At 43.9% G+C, this 24,959-nt stretch overlaps 2 protein-coding genes across 8 annotated transcripts; one reads left to right on the forward strand and one right to left on the reverse strand.

The window, feature by feature from the left end:
- Positions 1–99: 99 nt before the first annotated feature.
- Positions 100–901, reverse strand: taf13 (TATA-box binding protein associated factor 13). 4 transcript variants are annotated; one of them, XM_034087088.2, is made up of 2 exons: positions 798–901; positions 100–661 (listed from the first exon to the last, which is right to left on the reverse strand). In XM_034087088.2, exon 2 carries the CDS (start codon positions 655–657, stop codon positions 283–285), a length of 375 nt encoding a protein of 124 aa, XP_033942979.1. In that variant the 5' UTR covers positions 658–661; positions 798–901; the 3' UTR covers positions 100–282. The 4 variants fall into 4 exon arrangements, with proteins under 4 accessions (XP_033942979.1, XP_033942981.1, XP_033942983.1 ...); XM_034087090.1 differs by having other exon boundaries at positions 781–864; XM_034087092.1 differs by having other exon boundaries at positions 100–658; positions 798–863.
- Positions 902–991: 90 nt separating this feature from the next.
- Positions 992–22,301, forward strand: slc35c2 (solute carrier family 35 member C2). 4 transcript variants are annotated; one of them, XM_034087085.2, is made up of 10 exons: positions 992–1,088; positions 2,284–2,485; positions 2,604–2,754; positions 5,574–5,637; positions 5,766–5,838; positions 6,886–7,054; positions 7,590–7,673; positions 16,559–16,734; positions 16,859–16,988; positions 21,555–22,301. In XM_034087085.2, exons 2-10 carry the CDS (start codon positions 2,375–2,377, stop codon positions 21,686–21,688), a joined length of 1,092 nt encoding a protein of 363 aa, XP_033942976.1. In that variant the 5' UTR covers positions 992–1,088; positions 2,284–2,374; the 3' UTR covers positions 21,689–22,301. The 4 variants fall into 4 exon arrangements, with proteins under 4 accessions (XP_033942976.1, XP_033942974.1, XP_033942973.1 ...); XM_034087083.2 differs by having other exon boundaries at positions 1,003–1,088; positions 2,280–2,485; XM_034087082.2 differs by lacking the exon at positions 992–1,088 and adding an exon at positions 1,458–1,712 and having other exon boundaries at positions 2,280–2,485.
- Positions 22,302–24,959: the final 2,658 nt, after the last annotated feature.

The following is a 24,959-nucleotide window of genomic DNA, read 5'->3' on the forward strand; positions in this document are numbered from 1 at the left end:
TGCTTTTAAATAAACACGTCCCTATGCATGCGTTTGATCTGGATGCATTTGCTATTTTATCTGGGTATTCTTATATATTAACATTAATGACTGTACATATTAAAACAAAAATTCTTTATTGAGAATCCCAGACAGACAGTATGAGAACAGGTAATAATGTTTGTCTCTGCCATACCACCATACAAAATAATAAACGTTAGATCAGAAAAAACAGACTTTGGACAGCAAGTCAAGTCTGAACACAGGACAGCTATTACAAATAATGTAACAGCCACATTTTGTTTATGAGCCATAATTAGCTTCATCGAAAGCTTTGCGAGCTCTCTTCAGCTCCTCGTTCATGGTCAGCAGGTCTTTGACACGGGCGAACTTCCGAGGGTCCTTCCGAATTAGAAAAACGATGTCCTCCACCTGGACACGGCCCTGGCGTCCGATAGACATGGCTTTGTGGGTCATTTCGGTGACAAACTCGATAACCAAGTCCTCCAGAATATCCACAGACTCAGTATACGGGTTCTGGTCGTCTCCAAATCCGTACATCATGCACCGGAGCTCCTTGGAGAAGAGCCTCTTCCTCTTCCCGTGGCCGCAATCCACTCCGCCGGACCCGTCGTCCATCTCCTCATCGTAGCCAGTATCGTCCTCCTCATCCGCCATTCTGCTGAAAAACACAAGAAAACTATATAAAAAAAAACTCAACTAGAAAAACGCCTTATCATCGAGCCTCATCATATATGCTAACTAAACAATATATGCGTGTGAAGTAAACAGAATACCCACATTCGTGTTTAATTTACCTTGTAGTTCAGCGCAGCATTGAGCACAACATAACAGACTTTCTGTTGACTTCCGGTTTTTTCTTCTTCTGTTGTTATAAAGGCGGTTTACAGACAGATTTCAGTTGCATTTCTTCCGGTTTTCTTCAACTGGAAGTTATTTGGGGAGAACAGAGGAGTGCTGTAGACAGTACTGCCCCCTAGCGGTTATTTTACTTAGGAGTCATCTCTGCTCACTACTAAATACAGTTTGAGGTTGTTTGACGAATGTTCTTCAGCGATATATTCAACCCCAGGTCAACATGACTAACGGTGGGTATCTTTAAGCATATTTCCTCTCATACTTCCCTTCTTTGTCTTTAGTTTGCTGCCAGCAAATGTTGTTGTGTTGCATGCCAAACTCAACTCAGAAAGATAACTATTTAACATACCAGTGTCTATGTGGTTCACCGCCATGCTACATTATAAATTCACCACTGGAAGACCGCGTTAATTAAATCTCACTTCCTTTGAGTGGGCCACATGTAAGCCGAATTGAAGAACGGTTGACACTCATTCGAGCAATGTCTGCGGTTGTAATGCTTGTGACTTAAGTGAGAAATAAACCCGGCTACTAAGACTGCAGAGATGTATCAATGGAGTTCGCTATGTGGGTGTCGTCATACAAAAACAATGACACGTCCCGGTTCGGCGCACTGTCACTATTTGCAGAAGTCAGGGGATGTTGACAGCTTAAATACACGTTATGGTCTACGCAAAGACATAACGGATTTGTTTCTTTAGAAAGTTAGCTAGCGTTATTGAACCGAAACCAAATATACAATAGCAGGCAAATATCCACTAATGGGCTCCCGTTATAAAGTTACTTTGGTTACTAACAACTGGACAAACTCAGCATCTGCCATATGTTGAGGGCAACCACTACATTGGCTATTGGTGAGTTCATTAGCTAATGTAAGACTATGCTCTCTAGTTAATGATGGTGAACTGTTTATAGTTTGTAGGCTAACTGTGGCTAATGTGGGGGAATCTTGCTTACGTGGTTAAACAGCTAGCTGATAGTGGTTGCCAACTCAAGCTAACACTAATATTGCCATTAAGCTAACAGTGCAGCAGGCTAATGTATAACTCTAATAACTAGCTAACTATCTAGCTACTTGTTCAGGTGTAACATCCCTAACCTCTGAATCAGAAACAGGTTTACACATACGAGGGATTTATCTTGGTGTAAATGGTGCCTACATAAACACAGTTAAAGAAGATGAAGTGTAAGAAAAAAAAAAAAACTATTATAACATAATAAAATATAGGGAAATAAATAAATGAAATATAAATACACCAACAAATCCGTACAGTATAATATACAAATACTAATAAAATAAACCAATACAAATGCAGTATTGGTATGTGGAGTAGGCAGCTGTGCAGATATTAACACCTTGTTTCCCCCCACCTCTTTCACCTTTGTCTCCCCCCCCCCCCCCCCCCCCCCCTCTCTTGAAGCTAGGGCTGATAGGAAGGGCTGCAGATTCAGTTTGGAGATGACATTTCTACATTAGCTGTCTTTTCTGGATCTTTTCTGATCCTGACAGACCTGTATGGCGTGCCCGGTCCAGTTCCTCTGCCGGGGAATTCGCACTGTTGGATTAGTCCTCCTATACTATGCCTTCTCTATAGGCATCACATTCTATAACAAATGGCTGATGAAGGTAAGTGAAGAGGACTTAGGAACAGGACTGTTCATCTGCACAGGGCATGCAGGGTTTTCTCTTGGGTGTTAAAATCATCAAACCAGATTAACATAGCGTTTCTGTGTTTTTCTCACAGGGCTTCCACTATCCCCTCTTCATGACATTAGTTCATCTCACCATCAACTTCTGCCTGTCTGCTCTGACTCGAAGGGCCATGCAGTGCTGGACAGGGAAACCTCGCGTCATTCTGAGCTGGACAGATTACCTCCAGAAAGTGGCTCCTACAGGTGAGATTTTAGTGGAGAGTTTTACATAGCTGTTCGGAATGCATCAGTCTATGCAGCGAACACATGATAAGAAAAGCAACTGATAGTCAGCTCTTATCATGTTCAGAGTACTTTGACTAAAGTCCATTTTGGTGCATACATTACATCAGGGGTTCCCAACCTTTTTTCCCAAGAGCCCCCCCAAATGACTCCTGTTGGAAGTTGCGCCCCCCCCCCCCCCCACACACACGCACACGGGGGGGGGGGGGCAACAGCGGTAATTAAAGTTTAAAAGTCTCAAAAATGCTACAACTACTGTCACAAACTGGATGAATGTGAAGTATTTTGTTAAAGGAGGATGAAAGCGTAATTAAGGAACACTATTGGAGTGACTTTGATGGCTATTGGACTCACGATTAATTCATTTGGATTCCCGCTGTATGAAGAAATTAAAGGACGGAAAACAATGGAAGTGGAAACAATTCACAAAGGGATTAAACTGTTTAAAACACATGCTCAAAGTAAGCCGGATTTTGCCGATGTGTTTATGTGGATTCAAAAGTCGTAAATAATCTACAAAATGGAGGAGACCGATCTGATCGGAGCAACTGTGACAAATAATCCAACTGAAACCGGCGTGGACAATGAGTGCATAAAAATGCACTTATCCAGACAAGCCCGGTTTGGAAACTTTACGGGCAGAAGAAACATTTCTATATAAAGAATTATACATTTCTGTCTTTTTCTGCCTTTAATAGCTACTAACTTGAATTTTTATTAAAATTAATTAATCATTTATTTTGTATATGTTATTGTAATGTAGAGACAAGGCTTTTAGTGACAATCATGTATTGCCTTACAATTATATGTAAAAAAAAAAATTGTAAAAAAGAATAAAGTCTAAAGATGATATTTGGCCTCAAATCATCTGAGGCCCCCCCTGCGATCTTTGGCGCCCCCCCCAAGGTCCAAAAACCAGTCAGTATCTGTTGTGAGGGTTAGGGTAATGTTGTGAATCGAGTGGCCTGTGTTCGTCGTCCATAACATACGCCTGCCCATACCATAACCCCACCACCACCATGGGCCACTCCATTCACAACATTACCCTAACCCTACCCCTCACACCAGATACTGACTGGTTTTCGGACCCCCCCCAGACCCCCCCAATAAAGCAAAAATGCACGTTTCAGAGTGGCCTTTTATTGTGGCCATTCTAAGGCACACCTGTGCAATAATCATGCTGTGTAATCAGCATCTTGATATGCCACACCTGTGAGGTGGGATGGATTATCTCGGCAAAGGAGAAGTGCTCACTATCACAGAACAATATTTGAGAGAAATGGTTATTTTGTGTATATAGAAAATCTTTTAGATCTTTGAGTTCATCTCATGAAAAATGGGAGCAAAAACAAAAGTGTTGCGTTTATATTTTTGTTCAGTATATATATATTAAAGTTTCAGAAACCGGCTCGAGATACACTTTTTGTTATATTCCATGGAATGCTCTTAACATCCCGAGAGCAATGAATATCTGAAGTGCTTTGACAAAAAATCCATAAAAAAATGTCATCTGTAGAAGCCGTAATACTGTAAAAAGTACAACCAATCCGTTTAGCCGGCCCGGCTAAACGGATTGGATGGCCTACCTGCCTGTCAGCCTTCCATCGGGGCACAAACTTATCTCGTGCCCTCATTGGTCATGTGCGCGTTCGTGTGTGTTGGAGGAGGGGCTCTGTGAGGAAGTGGCAGATTTTCTCCGGTTGTGTATTTTCAAATTCTAGCGATCTCGAGCCGGTTTCTCAAACGTACCTACCCCACCTTTAAACCTGATGTGTTTTTAATTGGGCAGAAACTTTTGAAGTGGATTGCACATTTCCTGTTTTGTCTTTAAAGAAGGCCTTTTATGCACATTTTCAGTTACACAAATGTATTGTGACATGTCTCCATGCTTTAGTGTCCAAAAAGCTCTTTATCTTTCTCATACTGCCTGTGCTGCAGCACCTCTTTTCACCCTCTGTCTGAAACCAGAGCACATCACGTACAATGTGTTGGAGTGCTTGCCAATAGATCCGTGAGTGTTAGATAGTGATGTCATAATGTTACTAAAGTAGGGTTGGATATCGAAATCCGGTACCGGTTCCAACATTTCGATTCCATCGGTATCGTTTAGAAATGTTAGTTTCGGTTCTGCTTATCGATTCCTAAGGAAATGCATCTCGCCGCGTTCTGTACTGTTGGACGGGGGGGGGGCGTGTAGCGAGCACATGATGTCAGTATTGTTTATGAAGCAGGGTATAGAAAAAACATTATTGAAAGGAAAATACAATGTATGTACTTTTACAAACGGTGAGCAGCTGGGCAGCTGCAGCATGTGTATTGCAGGACATGTGTTGGACACAGACTGTGTGGTTGGACTCTGTCTCACAGGCAGGTTGCAGTGTAACATCAGAGGACACTGGGCCAACTGTACATTCTCAAACGGCACCACTTAGAACCAACTAAACAATGCAGAGATTATTTTAATATAATTGTATTCAATAACCGCAACAAAATGTACAGTGTGTAAATTACAGTGTGTGGGAGAGACACTCCCTCTAAAGGGAACACAGGGATGTTAGCCTTTGCAGACCATTTACATGCACAGAAACCTATAGAACACACTACAGGAAAGGATCATCCTAAACAGTCATAAAACATTATAGATAGTTGAATGTGTAAAATGGCAACATTTGAAGGGCAACAACACGTTATATATGTGGTAAGTGTTAAAGATGGTAGTGATACAAGAACCCCATTTATTGCATTTGTGTTTAACTCCTCATTCTGTCCCTATGACCCAGCCTTGGCAACAGCACTGGATATTGGACTCTCCAACTGGAGCTTCCTCTTCATCACCATTAGCTTGTAAGTTTATTTTTTCATCAGATTGTGTAAAAGAGGATGCTACTTTAATTCAAACTGAAACACATTGTAAATACCTAGTTATTGTTTGTTCCATACTTAAGTGTGGCTATTGTTTTGTGTCATTCAAGGTACACCATGACCAAATCTTCAGCTGTGCTTTTTATCCTCTTCTTCTCTCTGGTGTTTAAATTAGAAGAGCCGGTGAGTGACCTTTTTTTACAACTTCAATCACTTGTTGAAATCATTTGTTGATATCATTCTTTCTTCCTTATTATGTTCCCTTCATCGTTGTAGTGCATACTGGCTGTAAGGAAATGGCCTTTTATCAGATCATGTGCAGCAACGGCAGAAGTGAGAGTGATTGTTCGGACAAAGGGCAAAAACCTGCCGAGTGTTCTCGTGATTACATCTAATTGATTTGATTAACCCTTCACCGTCTCACCTCACTCAGTGCCTGGATTTGAAAGGAGCCACTTGTAGGAAATAGATCTGTTCACCGCTCTGATTGTTAGAGCAGTGCAGAGTAAAGAGGCAGATAATGGGTGTCCTGCTGTGTGGACATGCATGGTTCTTATTGGGACCATATCTTTTACGTAATTATACGTTATATATATTTTTTTAATAGAAATGGACATATTCATGTAAGGCTGAGATGTGAGCATTACATCACCAGTCTCCTAGCAACAACGACCAATGCCTGCATGAAACTTTAGTGAAGAGAGTTCTCAAAGTTGACATTTAGGCAATCGTTACATTGAACTAAGTTGTATCAGCACATAGCTGAAATAATGATATGTAGCATATTCCTTCTGCAGTCTAATTTGAGGGGAACTGGAATTAGCAGGACACACGTATGGGTTTGCTAATGTGGGCTGGATAGTCATTTATTGATATTTACAAATGGTGCTACAGATAATGTTCTGTTAATGCTAGATTATTAAAGCAAGCAGCAAAGCCATGGCCAGCTAACCCATTTAAACTGATCACATTATTCATGGGAAATTCAGTTTCCATTCATGAACAGACGAGAGCTAAGGAAGGCCAACGCAGCCTGAAGATGTGTGCCATCTAAGAAAGCCCATTCAAAATATGATATCAACAAAATATATGTAATATACTTTAAAGTGTGTGATTGTAATTGTGCACAGATACAAGTGCTTTTTCCCTTTTCACTTTCTATCCATTAAAGAAAGCCTTTGGGACTCCCTCTTTTTTCTCTCACTGTCTCTCCTTGTCTCTCTCTTTCAGAACCCGTTCCTGGTCGTGGTGGTCCTGCTGATCTCCAGCGGTCTGTTCATGTTTACTTTTGAGTCCACCCAGTTCAACCTGCAGGGCTTCAGCATGGTGCTGCTGGCCTCCTTTATCGGCGGGATCCGCTGGACCCTCACTCAGGTCCTCATGCAGAAAGCAGAGCTGGGTCAGTGTTGAGTCACACACTGTAACATGATGTGTAGCAGTCCTGTGTAGAGGTGCTTTTCTTAAACACAACCAACACTTCCATTGGAATAGGACCTTTGGCTCACACATCCAGCCACAATGAATATGTTAAAGATGAATAAACCATTTCTTTAAAACATTTGAAAGTGGCATGTTGAATAGAAAATGTCAAATGATGAAAATGTTTACAACAAGATGTTTGCTGTTTAGTCGGTCAAAAGACTTTTCATCTAGTCATTTTCATTGATTTTGTGATAAGCAAAGCAGCCCTCTCGCCTTGAATGAATGATAGAAAATATAGTGGCGAAAGATTCTTCACAGAAACAAAACATTGTATTCGAAATACAGCTCAAAAACAGAATCAGACAAAAGCCTCTGACTATTCGGTGCACCTCATTTTGTGTTTTCTTTAATGTCTTGCCATGAACCTGAGGGATTGATTTTGAAGACTGATGCAAGCCTATTACCAGTACTTACTCCTCTTAATTCTTTTGTAATGTTCTGCTCTCCTCCAGGCCTTCAGAACCCAATAGATACTATGTACCACCTCCAACCTCTTATGTTTGTTGGCCTCTTTCCCCTCTTCCTGTATAATGAAGGTGAGTACAGTCTTAATCTGTCGCTTTGTCCTCACTGCAGTAAACTAAACTAAAGGTACTTACAGTATGGACAAATGTCATTAACCATGTGTCTGTTTGCATATTTGTATGCACATTTTGAAGTATCACATTGGCAAGTATCAGTGTGTCAGTAAAAGTCCCTAAACGGGGAAACATGTGTTTGTTTGATTTGTGGTTTTGACCTTTGTTTATTGAACCCAGCATTTGAAAAAGGAAATCCCCACTACATTTCCCCCCCATAAAAACAAGTATGACATTTTGTAAACAAGTGTTACAAACCAACACATTTAAGGAATATTTGGTAGTTATGACCAGGACTGATGTCAGCGAGAAGATTTAACTAATTTAACTTTAGCATTAATACATTATTTTCTGGTAGTTGTTGTTGTTTTTTGATGGGGACATGTTTGTCCTCATAGGAAACAAGAGCAACTTTTTAAAATCAGAATTGGTTTTGTTACCAAGTAGGTTTACACATACGAGGAATTTGCTTTGGTGTAAATGGTGATACAGAAACACAGACAGAAGAACTGAGGTTACCTACTGTAACCCAGCTTCTATGAGTAATGGCACAGCCCTCTAAGGCTATCGCTATTGGGTTATCCCTCTGCGCCCCCGCGCAGTACTGAAAACACTTGTAGTCCACGCCCACCCGCTAGGTGGGCCCCACCCTCGGGCCTCCTTCCAGTATAAATAGGAAGGTGGCCCGGCACTCTGCTCCCATACAATATAACTTTTCTTCAGCTATTCGTAGAGCCAGTGGGGCCCAGCGCTTAGAGGGCTGCGCCATTACTCATAGAAGCTGGGTTACAGTAGGTAACCTCAGTTCTATTTCGTATATGGCTTCGCCCTCTAAGGCTATCGCTATTGGGTTAAGGGCGAAGCATGATGTAGTCTGCGCCCCACTGGGTCCGCCCGGCACTAGAAGCACAGACACACCTGCTCAATAACACCCCCCTGCCTGTTGTGCCATGCGTAATGGCGCATCACCGTCCCTGGAACATAGCAAACATACCTGTTTTCCTGACGGGGTGAAGGCTGGGACAATACATACAGGCCGCTGTGAGAAGTAGAGACGAAGGTCCCACCTTATCCTGCGATCATAGAGGGGGAACAGCTGCTCTCTCCGCGCCAGCCAGGTAGGAGAGCGCTCAGCTGGATCCCTGACGTTACTCACTCTAATCAGACACTTCGTACGAAGTGTGTCAGAGTAAAGGGAACATCCCTCTCCTACGAGGGGAAAAGGCCGCTCTCTGTGTGCCCGAGAGGCAGGAGAGAGGCGCTCAGCTGGCTCCCTGACGTCACTCACTCTGACAGGACACCCAGTACGGGGTGCGTCATAGAGGAATGGGAAACATCCCTCAAATACAATTGAATAAATGAACAGGGGGAAGACCAAGATGCAGCCGTGCAAATATCGCCATGGAGGAGGAAATTCCTCTGGTTGAGTGCGCTTTGATATTCTCCGGGCGCTCCACCCCAGATGAGACATACGCCTGTGAGACCGCCTCACACAGCCAGTGTGACAGCCGTTGTGCAGACAGAGGTTGCCCGATAGAGCGCTCTCTGTAATGCACAAACAGGCGCTGAGAACGGGGCCATGCCGCTGTGCGCGCCACATAGCAGGCCAGCGCGCGCACCGGACAGAGGAGATGAGATGTGGCTTCTTCCTCCGTTTTATGAGGAGGTGGAAAAAACCCGTCCAGGGTGATCACTCTTGATCTAAAAGAGCTTGTGATGACCTTTGGCATAAAGGCTGGGTTAGGACGTAACACAGCCAAACTGCCATCCCCCTGGATCCGGAGGCATGACGGGGCCACAGAGAGAGCGGATACATCACTCACCCTTTTCGCTGATGTTAGAGCTAAAAGCAGTACTACTTTGTCTGATAACATGTTGAGGGGAACCTGCTCTAAAGGTTCAAATGGGGCTTTGCTTAGTGCTCGTAACACCAAAGCCAAATCCCACTGAGGTGCCAGTGCACGTGACACCGGAGTCTTCGTACCCCTTGCAGAAACCGTTTCGTCAGGGGGTGACTGAACAATGTCCCTGTTCCGAAACCCACATGACAAGATGATATGGCAGCCGCATACACCTTGATTGTGCTGAATGCCAAATTCCTGTCCAACAACAGCTGGAGGAATGACAGCACGTGAGGCAGGGGGCACGTGATGGGGTCCAGGCTTCTTTCTACACACCAACGCTGGAACGCTGCCCACTTGGCTGTGTAGGACGCTCTGGTAGACGCGGCCCTGGCTCCCTGAACGGTGCGTACAACATCTTGAGAGAGACCCCAGCTCTCTAAGTGTTCCCGCTCAGGGGCCATGCCCATAAGGGCTGGCCTATCACTGGGTGACTGCAGATCGCTCCCTCCACCTGTGAGAGAGTTGCCGCTTCAACGCTTCTGCCCATTCACTTTGAATGGGGTGACGTCACGATTCGCCGAACTGCATTGTGGGAGCAAAGCGTAGCTTCTCTCGAGGTGCTCGCTGCAAAAGTAGAGCAATGTTCTACTTTTGCCGCCTCGACGGAGGCGTCAGCCAATCAAATCCCTCGTATGTAAATCTGACAGTACAAGCAGTAGCCAATCAAACCGGGTGTATGTTGGGAGAGCCAGACCGCAGTTATTTCCCATATGTCAACAACAGGAGGAGAAAATGATCGTGGCGGTAGGGAACATACAGGGATACAAACCGGAGGAGCCAGGCATGGGGGGAGGTGGCAGAGACAGTGGGGGAAACTGGTAGGTTTTCGCTTGTTTGGGGAGTTTATATCCAGTGTATTTCGTTTGAATGGACAGCTAGCAAGCATAGACAGTATATTTAGCCAGCATGGATGTAGCATGAATGCTTTGCTTTGTATGTCCGGGGCGGGACATTCATGTGGTTGGTTGTTGGTCGGGCTGCTCGCGTTGATTCCCCAAGCTCAAGACACGCCCACCGCCAAGCGGCAACGCAAGCCGCCGTGTGTAGGGGCCGTTCCTGCACTCGGTCCAGGAACCGAGGAATCAGCGGGACTGGTGGGAAGGCGTACAGCAGTCCCCTGGGCCATGGCCGATGTGCGAACGCGTCCACCCCCAGGGGTGGGTGGTCCCGTGCTGACAGGGAGAACCAGAGCTCGCATTGCGCGTTCCCGCGTGCGGCGAACAGATCCACCTCCGCTTTCCCGAACCGGCTCCAAACCTGGGCAATCAGTTCGGGATGGAGGCTCCAGTCCCCCTGGCGAGGACCTCCTCCTTTGTTCAGCTCTCCAGGCACATACAGTGCTCTGATGGAGAGCACGTGTGCGCGCCCAGATCAACAGCCGTCTGGCTGTGTTCAGGAGCTGCACTGAGCTTACACCCCCCTGGCGATTGATGTAGGCCGCCGCGGCTTTGTTGTCTGTGCGAATCAACACATGCTGATTCCGCAGCAACGGGGCAAAATTCTGAATTACTCTCCATACGGAGATCAATTCCAGCACATTTATGTGGAAAGACATGTGAGCCGGCCACTGTCCTCCCACTGCCTGTGACATGCACGTTCCTCCCCACCCTGAGAGAGATGCGTCTGTGAACACCGAGATGTGTGACGTAACTCTGCCCAGGGGAACCCCCTCTGACAGGACGTGGGGACTTTTCCGGCATTCATCCTACTTTGGAAGGTGCAGATCTCATTTCGGCAAACATTTCAGGGCTTTGTGGACTTAATCCATGACAAACTGGAGTTGAGACCAGGAGGCGGAGTCGCAGTCTTACACGCTTCTCTGCGCTCTCTCCTAGGCAGTCATCCATAGGAATCCCAAACCCAATAAAATACCCAATATTAGCGGTGTGTGGGTCTGCCCAAGGACTAGGGGTGTAACGGTATCCGTATTCGTCCCGTACCGTCACGGTTCGGACGTCACGGTTCGGACGTCACGGTTCGGCACATGCAGTCACACGGCGAATACGCCTTTTTTTTACGAGTGGGAAAAAAATAATTCAGGGCAGTATCCACTACACTATATATAATCCAGGGGGCGGTATTGCGCCTAAAAGCTGTTTGCCAGCCGCACTTAAACAACAAATGAAGAACAAGAAGAAACACAACAACAAAACGAACAAAATACAAGAAGAAGAAAAGTTAGTATGGTGAGTTCAGATAACACACAGGAGCTAGAACCCACCTGCTTCTTTTAAATCAGCTGTGTGGGAACATTTCGGGTTCCCTGTGGACTACAATAACGATGAGGAGTGCGAGTGGTGGATCGGACGAGGACGGTGTGTCGGCGTTGTTCGATAGCGGTGCGGTATGCTAATGGAGACACGCCAAACATGCTAAATCATATCAGAAGGCATCACCCAGATTTGCCAATCACCGGAGCCCGGCAAAAGACAACAGCTGTTCAACAGCTGATCCCCGCTGTTTTTAAGAAGCCAATAGACATGAGAGCCGAGAGACCAAAAATAAATAACGGAAGCTTTTGGCATAATGTTTTTCAACGACTTTGCGCTCTTGAAACACTTTCTTATTATTTATGATGTAATATTTTCAAGACATTCTTTTTAATTTTACAGCTTGATGAAACCTTTTTGTTTGACATCAGCCATTATAGATAATATGGCCATCTGAGTGTGTGTGGTGCTGTTTGTGGTTTGTTTTTAACTGTTTAATACAGTTAATTATTCAAAATGTCAGAGTTCTTTATTTTTAAACTGAAACTTGCACTACTGTTCAAACATAAATAACAACAAACCTGGAATTATGCATTTGGGACTTTTTTTTGCTTTTTTGTTGTTGTACCGAACCGTACCGAACCGTGACCCCCAAACCGAGGTACGAACCGAACCGTGACTTCTGTGAACCGTTACACCCCTAATAATAACCTAATAAAAGTAAATGTAACAACTACTACAGTGCAACAAAACAGGAAGATTAAATGTGGTCTCTTAAACATAAGATCTCTAGCATCTAAAGCAATATTGGTAAATGATTTAATATCAGATTATAATATTGATATATGCTGTCTCACTGAAACTTGGTTGAGACATGAAGAATATGTCAGCATAAATGAGGCCACTCCACCCAGCCATATCAACACTCATATTGCTCGAGGCACGGGCCGAGGAGGTGGAGTTGCAGCAATCTTTGACTCAAGTTTACTTATCAATACTAAACCAAAATTAAATTATACCTCCTTTGAAAGCCTCGTTTTTAGTCTTACGCATCCGACCTGGAAAACTTTGCAGCCAATCTTATTTGTTACAGTGTATCGTGCACCAGGTCCTTATTCAGAATTCTTATCAGAATTCTCTGAGTTTTTATCAACTTTGGTTCTTAAAACAGACAAGTAATTATCGTAGGTGACTTTAATATTCATGTTGACGATGATAAAAATAGCCTTACTGTTGCATTTAACTCTATATTAGATTCTGTTGGTTTCTGTCAGAGTGTAAATAAACCAACCCACTGCTATAATCACACTCTCGACATTGTTCTGACTTATGGTATTGAAATTGAGCAACTATTAGTCGAACCGCATAATCCTGCTTTATCCGACCATTTCTTAGTAACTTTTGAAGTACTGTTACTAGACTACAAAGCATTAGTCAAAAGCTCTTGCAGCAGAAACCTATCTGTTAGTGCTATAGCCACATTTAAGGAAGAGATTCAACCAATACTTAACTCGATAGCATGTCTGCATGTAGGGGAGGAGACTTATACAAAATGTACACCACCCCAAATTGATCATGTTGTTGATAGTGCTATAGATGCGCTGCGAATACAATTAGACTCTGTTGCTCCTTTGAAAAAGAAGAAAATAAAACAACATAGATTAGCTCCATGGCATAATGCCGAAACCCGCAAAATAAAGCAAAAGTCTAGACAACTTGAAAGGATATGGCGTTCCACTAAACTTGAAGAATCTCGTTTAATTTGGCATATTACTCTCAATGAATATAAGAAAGCACTGCGTAAAGCGAGAGCAGCCTACTACTCTTCATTAATAGATGAGAATAAGAATAATGCAAGATTTCCTTTCAGCACTGTAGCCAGGCTGACAGAGAGCCACAGCTCAATTGAGCCTTCTATTCCCATAGCACTCAGTAGTAATGATTTTATGTGCTGTTTTAACGATAACATTGTTACTCTTAGAAACAAAATTAATGACCTCTTGCCTTTGACCAGTATAGTGTTATCAACAGCTCCCGGAAACGTAAGTTCTAATATTACACTAGATATTAAACTAGAATGCTTTTCAGCCATTAACCTTGAACAATTACATTCAATGATTCTCTCTTCTAAACCATCAACGTGCATGTTAGACCCAATTCCAACTAAGCTGTTGAAGGAAGTTTTTCCATTAATTAGCACTTCTTTATTGAATATTATGAATATGTCTTTATTATCAGGCTATGTTCCACAATCATTCAAAGTAGCAGTGATAAAACCGCTTCTTAAAAAGCACAACCTCGATCCAGAGGTTTTAGCCAACTATAGACCTATTTCTAATCTTCCGTTCCTCTCAAAGATTCTTGAGAAAGCGGTCGCAAAGCAGTTGTGTGATTACTTAAAAAACAATGATTTATTTGAAGATTTTCAGTCTGGCTTTAGAACACATCATAGCACAGAGACAGCTCTGGTTAAAGTCACAAATGACATTCTAATAGCCTCAGACAAGGGACTTGTCTCTATTCTGCTCTCATGGGCTTATTATGACCGTGTATAGGTGGCGCATCTCGGACAGAAGAATGCCGCAAGGTCTGTGGTTTAATAACCGAAGAGTCATAACCATCAGAAATCTGTCGCGAACCATGCCGCCTACTAATCATCAGATTGGAGGCAGTTGGTGTAATTATTGTGCTCCGCAGTTTATTAATCGATAGATTAAATAGCGCAGGCTTTTGTACCGAACCCGGCTGGCTATTAACCGACAGGTCATAGGCAGCTCCCAGGGTGGGGGATATGTGACACACATTTGTAACTGATGACTCAGACCACATGTTAGGAAATAAACAACTTTTATTTCGATCACACTCCCCCCCCAAACCGTCAAGGTCGGCTTTGTTTTTTCGGCGGCTCTCGTGGAGTAGACGCCGAACGGGAGTACCTCACTCCCTTCTTACCCCCCCTCTCTGGTGGGGGTACGTGACGGTGCCCTGGAGGTGCGGGTCGGTGCCCTGGAGGTGCGGGTCGGTGCCCCAGCCGCCGCTGACGGACGATTCTGACGCCTCGGCTGCTGTTGCTGCTGGTGTCTGTCCGTCTGCCGCTGTGGCCGGGTTGGCTGCTGCTGCTGCCGCTGGTGTCGCTGCTGCTTCATCGCTGGCTGGAGCCAGCCGACGTGCTGGCGGATGTCCTCCGCCTGCTCCGAAGCCGCCTTCATGGAATCAACCATGGCCAGGAACTGGGGCCCGAACAGCCCGTCCGAGCTGATCGGAGCGTCCAGTAAGACCTTCCTGGCTGGCTCTGTGACCGCTGCCTGCTGTAACCAGAGGTGACGCTGGATCTGTGTCATCCATGCCGTAATCCTCGCCTGGGACACCGCTGGCCGCCTTAGCGATCTCCTCCGACTCCTCTGGAGCCACGGTGGTGGATCGCTCGACCAACGTCACCACCGAGTTGGTCAGCAAAGCGATGTTGTTTGCCGCTGCTGACGCCTGGTGCGCCCGGTCAGCCTGGCGGGCGACATACTGGTCCTTGGGGTCGGCCAACATAGGGCGCCGTCCGGCGACCAAGTTGGCCTGTCTTACCCCGAAAAATGCCGTTAAGCTCGGTTCCAGAGCGGGGGTGGTTGGGAAAACCTCATCTGTGAAACCCTCCAAGGGAACAAAGGAGGCCACCGGAGCCCTCAAGCTCCTCGGGTTCGCCGCTGCACCTTCCTGATACCGCCTAATGGCGGGGAAGCGCGGCCAGATCGGATCACTCCTGCCCGTCTGCACCCGGGAAAACACGCCCGCCATGTCGTCCAGAGCCACCCTCTCCCGTACTCGTGGAACGGGGAGAGACCTCTACCGCCGATTATTTCCGGCAGCTCCAGCATGATGCCTCCCAATGCCGGTAGCGCCGTGGCCATGGAGAAGGGGACCACGTGCTCGACCGCCACCTCTGACTCTTGCTCCGACCCCGTCTCCCCCGTCCGGGGAAGAGGGGGAAGGGGAGAGCCGCATGGCGAGCCCTGGAGGGAGGCGGGGAAGGAGTCGTCCGACTCCTGCCCTCCACTCGCCTCCATAAACAGGCTGTCCTGGATGGGCACCTGCCCACCCCAGACGTCTTCCTCACCCGCAGCAGCTAGAGCGTCCGCCCTTTGCTTCCTGACGGATGAAGGAAGACGCACACAATGAGGACATGCGACCTGCTGGCTGAGAGCCGCGTCCGCGTGCTCTGGCCCCAGACAGGCTGCACATATCGGATGCAAATCATAGCTCATAATGTAGCCTGTATTGCACGAAGGGCACATACGGACACACTCTTTATTGCTCATGCTGTTGCTTTCTCGTGCTTCAGTAAACTGCTGGTTGCTGAAGAAAAGAGGGAGCAGATCACCGGGCAACCTTCCTATTTATACCGGAAGGAGGCCCGAGGGTGGGGCCCACCTAGCGGGTGGGCATGGACTACAAGTGTTTTCAGTACTGCGCGGGGGCGCAGAAGGGTAAACCCAATAGCGATAGCCTTAGAGGGCGAAGCCATATACGAAATGGAACAGGTTGTTGTTGTTGTTGTTGTTTTAAAAGGGGCAAAAAGAATACTATCATAAAAACTATTTTTAAACAAGTGAGCCATAAAGGCTATGTGACCTTTACAATGAATTTGACTTGAACATCCTGGTGTATGAATGGACCGAGAACTTGTATATAATCCATGGAAACATCATTGTACATTCTTCTCTCTCCATCTTGTTTTCAGGACTGAGCCTCAGCACCTCAGAAAAGTTATTCCGAGTGACGGAGCTCTCTCCTCTCCTGTATTCGCTCATCACGCTGAGCATCGGCGGCATACTGGCCTTCGGTTTAGGCTTCTCAGAGTTCCTGCTGGTCTGCCGGACCTCCAGCCTCACGTTATCCATTTCAGGGATTTTTAAGGTATTTTTATAATTGTTTTAAGTAAAAACGTCATAAACTGGACTACATGTTGTGTCCTAATATTGTTCAGATCTATCCAATGACCTCTTTCTTTCTCTCGATGTGTGGTGTTGTTTTCCTGTAGGAGGTGTGCACTCTGGTGTTGGCAGCTGCTCTGATGGGAGACAGAATGAACATGATAAATTGGCTGGGATTCGCCGTGTGTCTGTGCGGCATTTCATTGCACGTGGGACTGAAGACATATTATTCCAAAAGTAGGTGTTCATTTAATTGTTATTGTTCATAATACTGTTAAAATGTATTTTGGCAATAGCATATTAATAACCCTGTGCCCTACTAGGGAATTTTTTTTATTTTTCACGTTTCATTTTTCCCATGTCATGCTTTTCTGGTTATTACCTTTCCCCTTGTGTGCTATGAAGGTTTTTCTGCATGTAAACGGTCTGCAGAGTCACAAACCCTCAAAGTACACCATGTAACGAGTACAACTCTAACACTGTTTGCTTCCTGGGTTCTGTGACGTGTGAATACCCAAATCAACAACAAATGACCGGATTGGCCCAAATGGACCAATCCGCACACACCAAAGGCCTGTACTACGAAGCTGGATTTTCCTAACCTGGATATGTTTGAGTTAGCCAGTTGGCCTAATCCAAAACATACGCGCTCTCGCTAAACTGTACTACGGCGCTAGTATCAAGTGGATCGCTCAAGCCAGCCGTTTCCTATCTAGTTAGGTGCGCGGTCACATGAAAGGAGTGGTATTTGGAGCATTCGACCAATCACAAACATGGAGCATACTGACAGCGCAGCGTCATACTTCCTGAATGAAAAGTGAACTTTAATACTAGTCAAAAATGAAGAAGTTAAACTTTAAACATCCATGAGTTAAACACTTTATCCAGGATCAAAGCCACATAGCTGCACCTGCAAGGTGAATACAGCTGGGAACAGAACAAGTGTTTGAATGCGTACATTTACAGGTTTATGATATCACTGCCCCGTCTAAAACACGAGTGGATCTGACTTTAATTACATATGACTCGAGTGTTTCGTCAACTTAATGTGTTGCTTAAAATAATATATATAAATAATATTTTTGCATACAGTATGTGACACTGAGTGTTGCACGGCCAGATACGGCCCAAGAAGCTCACTCAGATAAGGAGATATGATACATTATGATGTGATGTGAATGATAATGGGACACATCGACGTCTGCACTCAGTGTACTTATGTTGTGGCCAGTGGCGGCCGGCCCATAGGGCGCTAGGGGTGCCGCCCCTCCTATTCCCACATTAAAAAAAAAAATATTTTTTTAAAAAATATTTTTTTTTTTTTTTATTTTTTTTTTTTATAAATAAGGTAAATATTATATAATTGGTATCAGTAAAATGTATAATCTACAATAAAATATCGTTTAAAATTGTGTTACGATGTCTAAAGTCACTGATAAGTCACATGTTTCCTTCCTGGCCTTGCCCGTGTATCATTACCCCCTCTCGTCTGGGCGCTATGCACAGCGCCCCGAGCGAGAGTGCAGCAAGTGCAGCAGAAGCCAACAGTTGCTATCTTTAAACTATGCTGCCGAAACATAATTTCAGCCAATCAGCGTCGTCAAATCTGATGGTCACAGGGGCGCCTACGTTAGCGCACGGTGCAGTCTGTGAGTTGTTTGGACTCATATCCAAGGAGACAAAACAGGAAGCTGTCATACACTCTGGAAGCTATCATTAGCAGCTATTATGAAAACTCAGTTTTTGACATAAAAATGGAATTATGGATTATCAATACTTTTTTCAAAGTGACAGACACATTGGATTAACCTATGGATTAACCTTCAGCCCCGTTTTTCTCGGTTTTGATCAGAATAACAGCAAAAGGTGAGCATATCTCCGTCTTTTGCTACCTAAAGCTACGTCGTGTGATGTCTGTATTTGCTTCCCCTGGTGTTCTGCAGTTTGTGTGGGCCTTCTGTACTGTTGCACAGTTTATACTGTAGAAACTATGTCCAGGACAAGGAAGTTTTGGAAGATTCATAGCTAACCACACTGAAGATTATGGAGGTATTGATCAGTCGTCTCGTATTTTTCAGCCAAAATGTGACCCCCCCCCCCCCCCCCCCCCCCCCCTCTAGCATCACCAGAAGTCATAATTTAAGGGGTCTTTTCTCAATTGTTGTTACCGGCAGAAGCGTGGCGTGGGGAGAAAATTAGGGGATGCCAATAATATGTCCTTTCTTTTGAGTCGGGGTGTGGTGGTCAATGTAATAACGTAACTAGATGAGTGATTACAGCGCCCGGTATCATTTTACACACATTTGTACATACAGATGCAGGACTTACACACGCCTGTTATCTAACCGACAGGTCCGCACGCATTCTCCAGCCGAAACTCTAATAAGCATTCATTCACAAACTAAATCAGGAGACCTTTAACGTCGTACGTCCGACTCGCTCCTTTTTTCCTCGCTGTACACAGCTCCAGTTTGGGCATTGGCCTGTCATCAGATTTTATTTGTTGTTGCTGCTGTAGCAGAAGTTTAGTACAATTATTTTTGATTAAATACTCCGAATCTCCACCTTCCATAATTGCACTTGCTTCAGTTGCTTGCTACTTTCTAACGGCGGTGAGAGTGGTGCAGTGACGCTATCTATCATCTATCGATTAGATTTATGATTCGAAAATTATAAAAGTAGGGTAGACATGTGGATATTATCCGACTGAACAAAACGTGCATTTATCTAACAGGTTCGTTTTCCACTGACCTTAATTCGAGCTATTTTCCAAAATCCTATGGAGAAATCCCATTGCTTTTTTGTCGAGGGAAACCGAGCGCAGCTTACTTTTTTACGGTTTTAGGATGCGTCACTGCAACACTAAGTTGATGCGATTTGATTGGATTGTGAAGCCAGCCGCCTCTGGCTTCCCTTGGCATGGCCCTGACCAATCACAGGTCGGCAGGGGCATGACGTGAGCCTCATCTGATTGGTCAATCCCTCAATTTCTTTTCACCAAGGGAAGCCAATTTCGGCTGGCCTCCTCTCGCAACAGAGAGTGCAATCTACTGTTTCACCATAACATCTACAGGGGCGCTGTTTCACTCTTTGTAAAATACTCAATGAGAATGGGGGAGAGACGGGCCGGCAGCAACACACAACAAAGAATTTCCGAAACTAAACGAAGTGTTTTTATTTATTTATTAAAATTATAACTACAATCCGAAAAAACAGGGGAAGCCTGGCTTCCCTTGGCCTCCAGGAGAAAACGCCACTGGTTACCGGGGGAGCATCCCCCCGGACCCCCCTAGTATTGTTTGGTCACCATTTCCACAGCCCCACCTAAGATATTTTCCACCAGCCGCCACTGGTTGTGGCAGATATTTAAGTAAGCTTTCTTAACGCTAATGTTATAATAGTCAGATTGCTCTGAAGATGGGAGGTGATATTCTATTCATTTTCACGTTCACACAGTCGGTGATTTTTGCCGGCCGTCTTTTCTGCAACGGCAGTTTATCTGTATTTCCTTTCTCCTGTAATATGACTTGATCGCTTTAAACTCCGCACACTGAGCTCTGATTGGTCAGCAGGCGGTGCTTCCACTGAGTTGATCTCTTAGCCTGCAACCTAACCTGCTCCGGAGCAGGTTAGCCGCACAGCATAAGTTACCATGGAGATCTAGCCTGCTAAAAAGAGAACCAGCGTCGTAGGACCGGAAAGCCGGAGTTTTCCCTGAAGTTAGCCGGCTAAGCGAAAATCCAGCTTCGTAGTACAGGCCTCTGGATCCCTTGGCTAACTAACAGGGAGTCCCATTGACTTGCATAGAGCTCCCTGAACGCAGGTAATAGACGAGTTGGGATCGCGGAGAAATGCTCTCCGCAGACCCATTCTCACCTTTTTCTTACTCAATATCAAGCCACACTTATTGTTTTTACTTCGGCTGTGAGTGTTTGTGTGTGTTCAGGATGAGTTTAGCTTGTTCTCGCTGTATCGCCAACCCGGAAACCTGTCGCTCCTCGCGGCAACGAGCCTCGCAACAAGCCTCGCAACGTCCCGACCAATCAGAGCACACTGGGCTCACAGGGAGGGGAGGGGGGGGGGCAGGAGCTCCAACAAGCCGTTTAGGACAGAGAGTGAATACACATACTATACAGAGATGCTGTATGAGAAACCAATGTGAGTTTGGAAAATTGCACAATTTAAATCTATTTTAGTAGACCTCAACAATGGAAATATGATCAGTAGAAATTGCCATGACATGGGACCTTTAAGTCTGTGATAATGCATATGGCATACATTTTGGTAAGCTTGTGAGTCTTTATATTTTTGATGGAAATTTGAATGGAAGTGGGTTTTACAAACACCAACACTACATCAATGACCCTTAAGTCTAATTTGTCCCCATTGAAACCCATTAAAACCACTGTCTTTGATCCTACAACCATTACAGCGTAACATAATGGATTACATATAAAGCTTTCAGTGGTCCGTGAGTGCCCCCTAGTGGTCTGTGAGTATATTGGTAACATTTCACATTGTTTAAATAAATGGAACAGTGTAAATAATTAACTTGCGTTTAATGTTAAATTCATGTTAAACTTGCAGTCTACATTTCATAAGGTGTAAAAACCTGAGGGGGCAGGAGCTCCAACAAGCCATTTAGGACAGAGAGTGAATACACATACTATACAGAGATGCTGTATGAGAAACCAATGTGATTTTGGAACATTGAACAATGTAAATCTATTCTAGTAGACCTCAACAATGGAATTATGATCAGTAGACATGGGACCTTTAACATTTTGTTCTATTTTCCGACAGATAAGGGACCATCTTTAAGGCAGCTCAACAGTAAGAGCCCGGAGCTGGAGCTGCCATTACTGCGGCTGAACGGAGACGATTCAGCTGCTGAATTCAACGATGAAGATGAGGAACAAGAAATCACTCTGCACTAACAGCATAGGATATGGGCCCAGGATTTGCCTTCTCTTTCCTTTACTCTTCACCAGATGTTTTGAACATTGACATCAACGTTGGGACACACTGCCACCAAAAGAGTAACTAACTCTTCTCCTACACCGATCATGTCTTCAGGCCAGGCCCGGGCCTCATTATGTAGCTCTACTTTAACTGGGGACTTGACACAAGTTATGATCTTGTGCCTTAGGGAATCTTCGAAAATGTAGCCAATGCATGCAAGTGTCAACAAAGATGTTAAATGGGGAACGAGAGGGTGTTGAAAGAATACTTTGACGGCTTGAATTGTAGTTGCTAGATACTTGTCATCTTCTTGCATTGTTGTAAACCAAAGAATGAGAAATAGTTTGATGGGGTTACACATGGCTGCAAACTTGTCAAATGTTGGTGAAAATCGTTGTTTTGAATTCAGACTACAGCAAAAAAAATCAGCGCATCCCCTTTGAGTTGTGACATTGCTCGTATGTATGAAAACACAGTTTAGAAATCTGTTCGCGTTCACTCGGTTGCTTTAGGTGTAACTGACCTGTTGCTGGGGCGCACTCTGGTATTACGCTGAACAAAAATATAAACGCAACACTTTTGTTTTTGCTCCCATTTTTCATGAGATGAACTCAAAGATCTAAAACATTTTCTATATACACAAAATAACCATTTCTCTCAAATATTGTTCACAAATCTGAAAAAATCTGTGATAGTGAGCACTTCTCCTTTGCCGAGATAATCCATCCCACCTCACAGGTGTGGCATATCAAGATGCTGATTAGACAGCATGATTATTGCACAGGTGTGCCTTAGGCTGGCCACAATAAAAGGCCACTCTGAAACGTTCATTTTTGCTTTATTGGGGGGGTCCGAAAACCAGGCAGTATCTGGTATGAGGGGTAGGGGTAGGGTAATGTTGTGAATCGAGTGGCCTGTGTTCGTCGTCTATTACATACGCCTGCCCATACCATAACCCCACCACCGCCATGGGCCACTCGATTCACAACATTACCCCCCCCAGACCCCCCCAATAAAGCAAAAATGCACGTTTCAGAGTGGTCTTTTATTGTGGCCATTCTAAGGCACACCTGTGCAATAATCATGCTGTCTAATCAGCATCTTGATATGCCACACCTGTGAGGTGGGATGGATTATCTCGGCAAAGGAGAAGTGCTCACTGTCACAGATTTATTCAAATTTGTGAACAATATTTGAGAGAAATGGTTATTTTGTGTAAATAGAAAATCTTTGAGTTCATCTCATGAAAAATGGGAGCAAAAACAAAAGTGTTGCGTTTATAATTTTTGTTCAGTGTATATACAATTACTAATCTTACTTTTTTCGTAGGTGCCTTGAACTGATGCTGCCCTATACATTAATTTTGAAGCTGTAATATGACACATTTTAAAGTTTATTTTCAACACATTTTCTTCTCTGGCGGGCCTTAGGGGTTTAATTCATTTTTTTCTTAACCTTTTTCACCCGGGTGACTTTGCACCCCTGTTTTCCAGTGTCTGGTTTAGGAAAAATCCACTTGAAGTGAAGGTGTCCGGTATCCCTAGAACCCAGATTGGGTACAAGGGGCGTCATTTCAGATTCAGTATTATATCATTTCTATCCGTTAGTCATGTAGCCCGACTTATTTAAATGTTACTGTGTAAAAACTAGATCTGAGTTAAACACTGCACAAAACAAATCAATACATGCAGATAAATTAGGTTTGTAGGGCAGCAAGTAATTGACATTATCAATTAAAAATATATATTTAGATACCAGGAAGAGGACAAAGAATGCATCAAACCATCACATTTGAGAAGAAAATAAATAGGAAATATTTGGCATCTTTTTCTTCAAAAATCCCCTTAATGATGAATGAATTGCTGATTAAGGCCAAAGAATGAGTCAATGTCTGGACCGGTGGGAGAAAGCCCCTGATAACATGCTATGATGGTGTATGTATTGATATTGGAAGATGTCACAATATGATCATTGTAATGATGGTTACTTTAAAAGCTATCTCTGCTAACAGCATTCATTCAATTCAAGTCAAACGCAGCTGGGTTTGAGACTAAACGTAATGGTATCTAGCCATTATGTAAAGAGTTGTGAAATGGATTTGCCTTAATGTGCCTTGTCGATGTGACAGCAGTCAATAAGCCTCATTTCGAATAACTATTTACGATAATAATGGAATCCAGGATTGTGTAGCTGAGGTTATTGATATTAAAGCCATTACACAGCAAATACATTTACAGTGTTTGTTTCTGTAAATTATAGAATTGTTGTACAAAATTCAGGGAAAGAATGACTTTTTGAAAATGTTTTCAGAATAACACTTTAAAATGTCTGATTTACAGGGACGGAAGATGCCAAAATAAAAGAGATACATGAGTCAAATGAATTATTTGACATTAAATGCCATATCTTCTGCTGCAATGACTGCGATTGAGTTACACAATATAACTTAAAAGACATTACCAGCCCTGCACCTAGTTGACCTGCCAGCCTAGATTTATAGTTTAGCCTCAGAGTATGGCTACTTTCCAACACAGCTGTTTTGAAACTATTTAAGCGTACTCTAATGCAGTCTTCATGGAATAAGAAGTGCCTGAGATGGATCCATCTTCTCTGCAAGGTATTGGTGTTCAGCCACTGCACTATGGTCACCAGGGTGTGGTCAAATAGATGAGTAACTGAATACAAATTACTAGAAACATTTTGTAATTTGTTAAAAAATGGATTGCCTTACAAATGATACATTTAATATTTTAGTATAAGTATTAAGTATTAGATACCCCCTTAGGAAACGAAAAGCGGTGTATACCTGGTCACCTTTAGGGTATTTACTGGGTGCTTGCAGGGTATTTTAGAGGAAATTAGTCATTGCTCATACTCTAAGTATGTTATAACATGTATGACACTGATGTGTTTTTCTTTTGGGATGTGTCTAAAAACGAATAAACAGGTTACCTGGGGTAAAACATGTTTATCTTTCTCAATTGCACAGCTATACACATTTTGTATTGATATCCAAGGGTGGACAACTTACAGTTATACAGTTTGAAAATGAAGCAATAACAAGATATGTGCTGTTCTTTTCCTCTTTAAAGTTAAATTGGTGTGTGGGCTGGATTATGAAATATCCTCCACGTAAATTAACCATACACTTTAGAGTGAACAAAAGATCTCATAAAACACCTTCAATCAAGACAAAATTAACATTGCGTATCTACAGTTGGTCAAATCAAGTCTACTTTGCCATAT

The sequence above is a fragment of the Pseudochaenichthys georgianus genome, chromosome 7, assembly GCF_902827115.2.
Source record: "Pseudochaenichthys georgianus chromosome 7, fPseGeo1.2, whole genome shotgun sequence".
NCBI lineage: Eukaryota > Metazoa > Chordata > Actinopteri > Perciformes > Channichthyidae > Pseudochaenichthys > Pseudochaenichthys georgianus.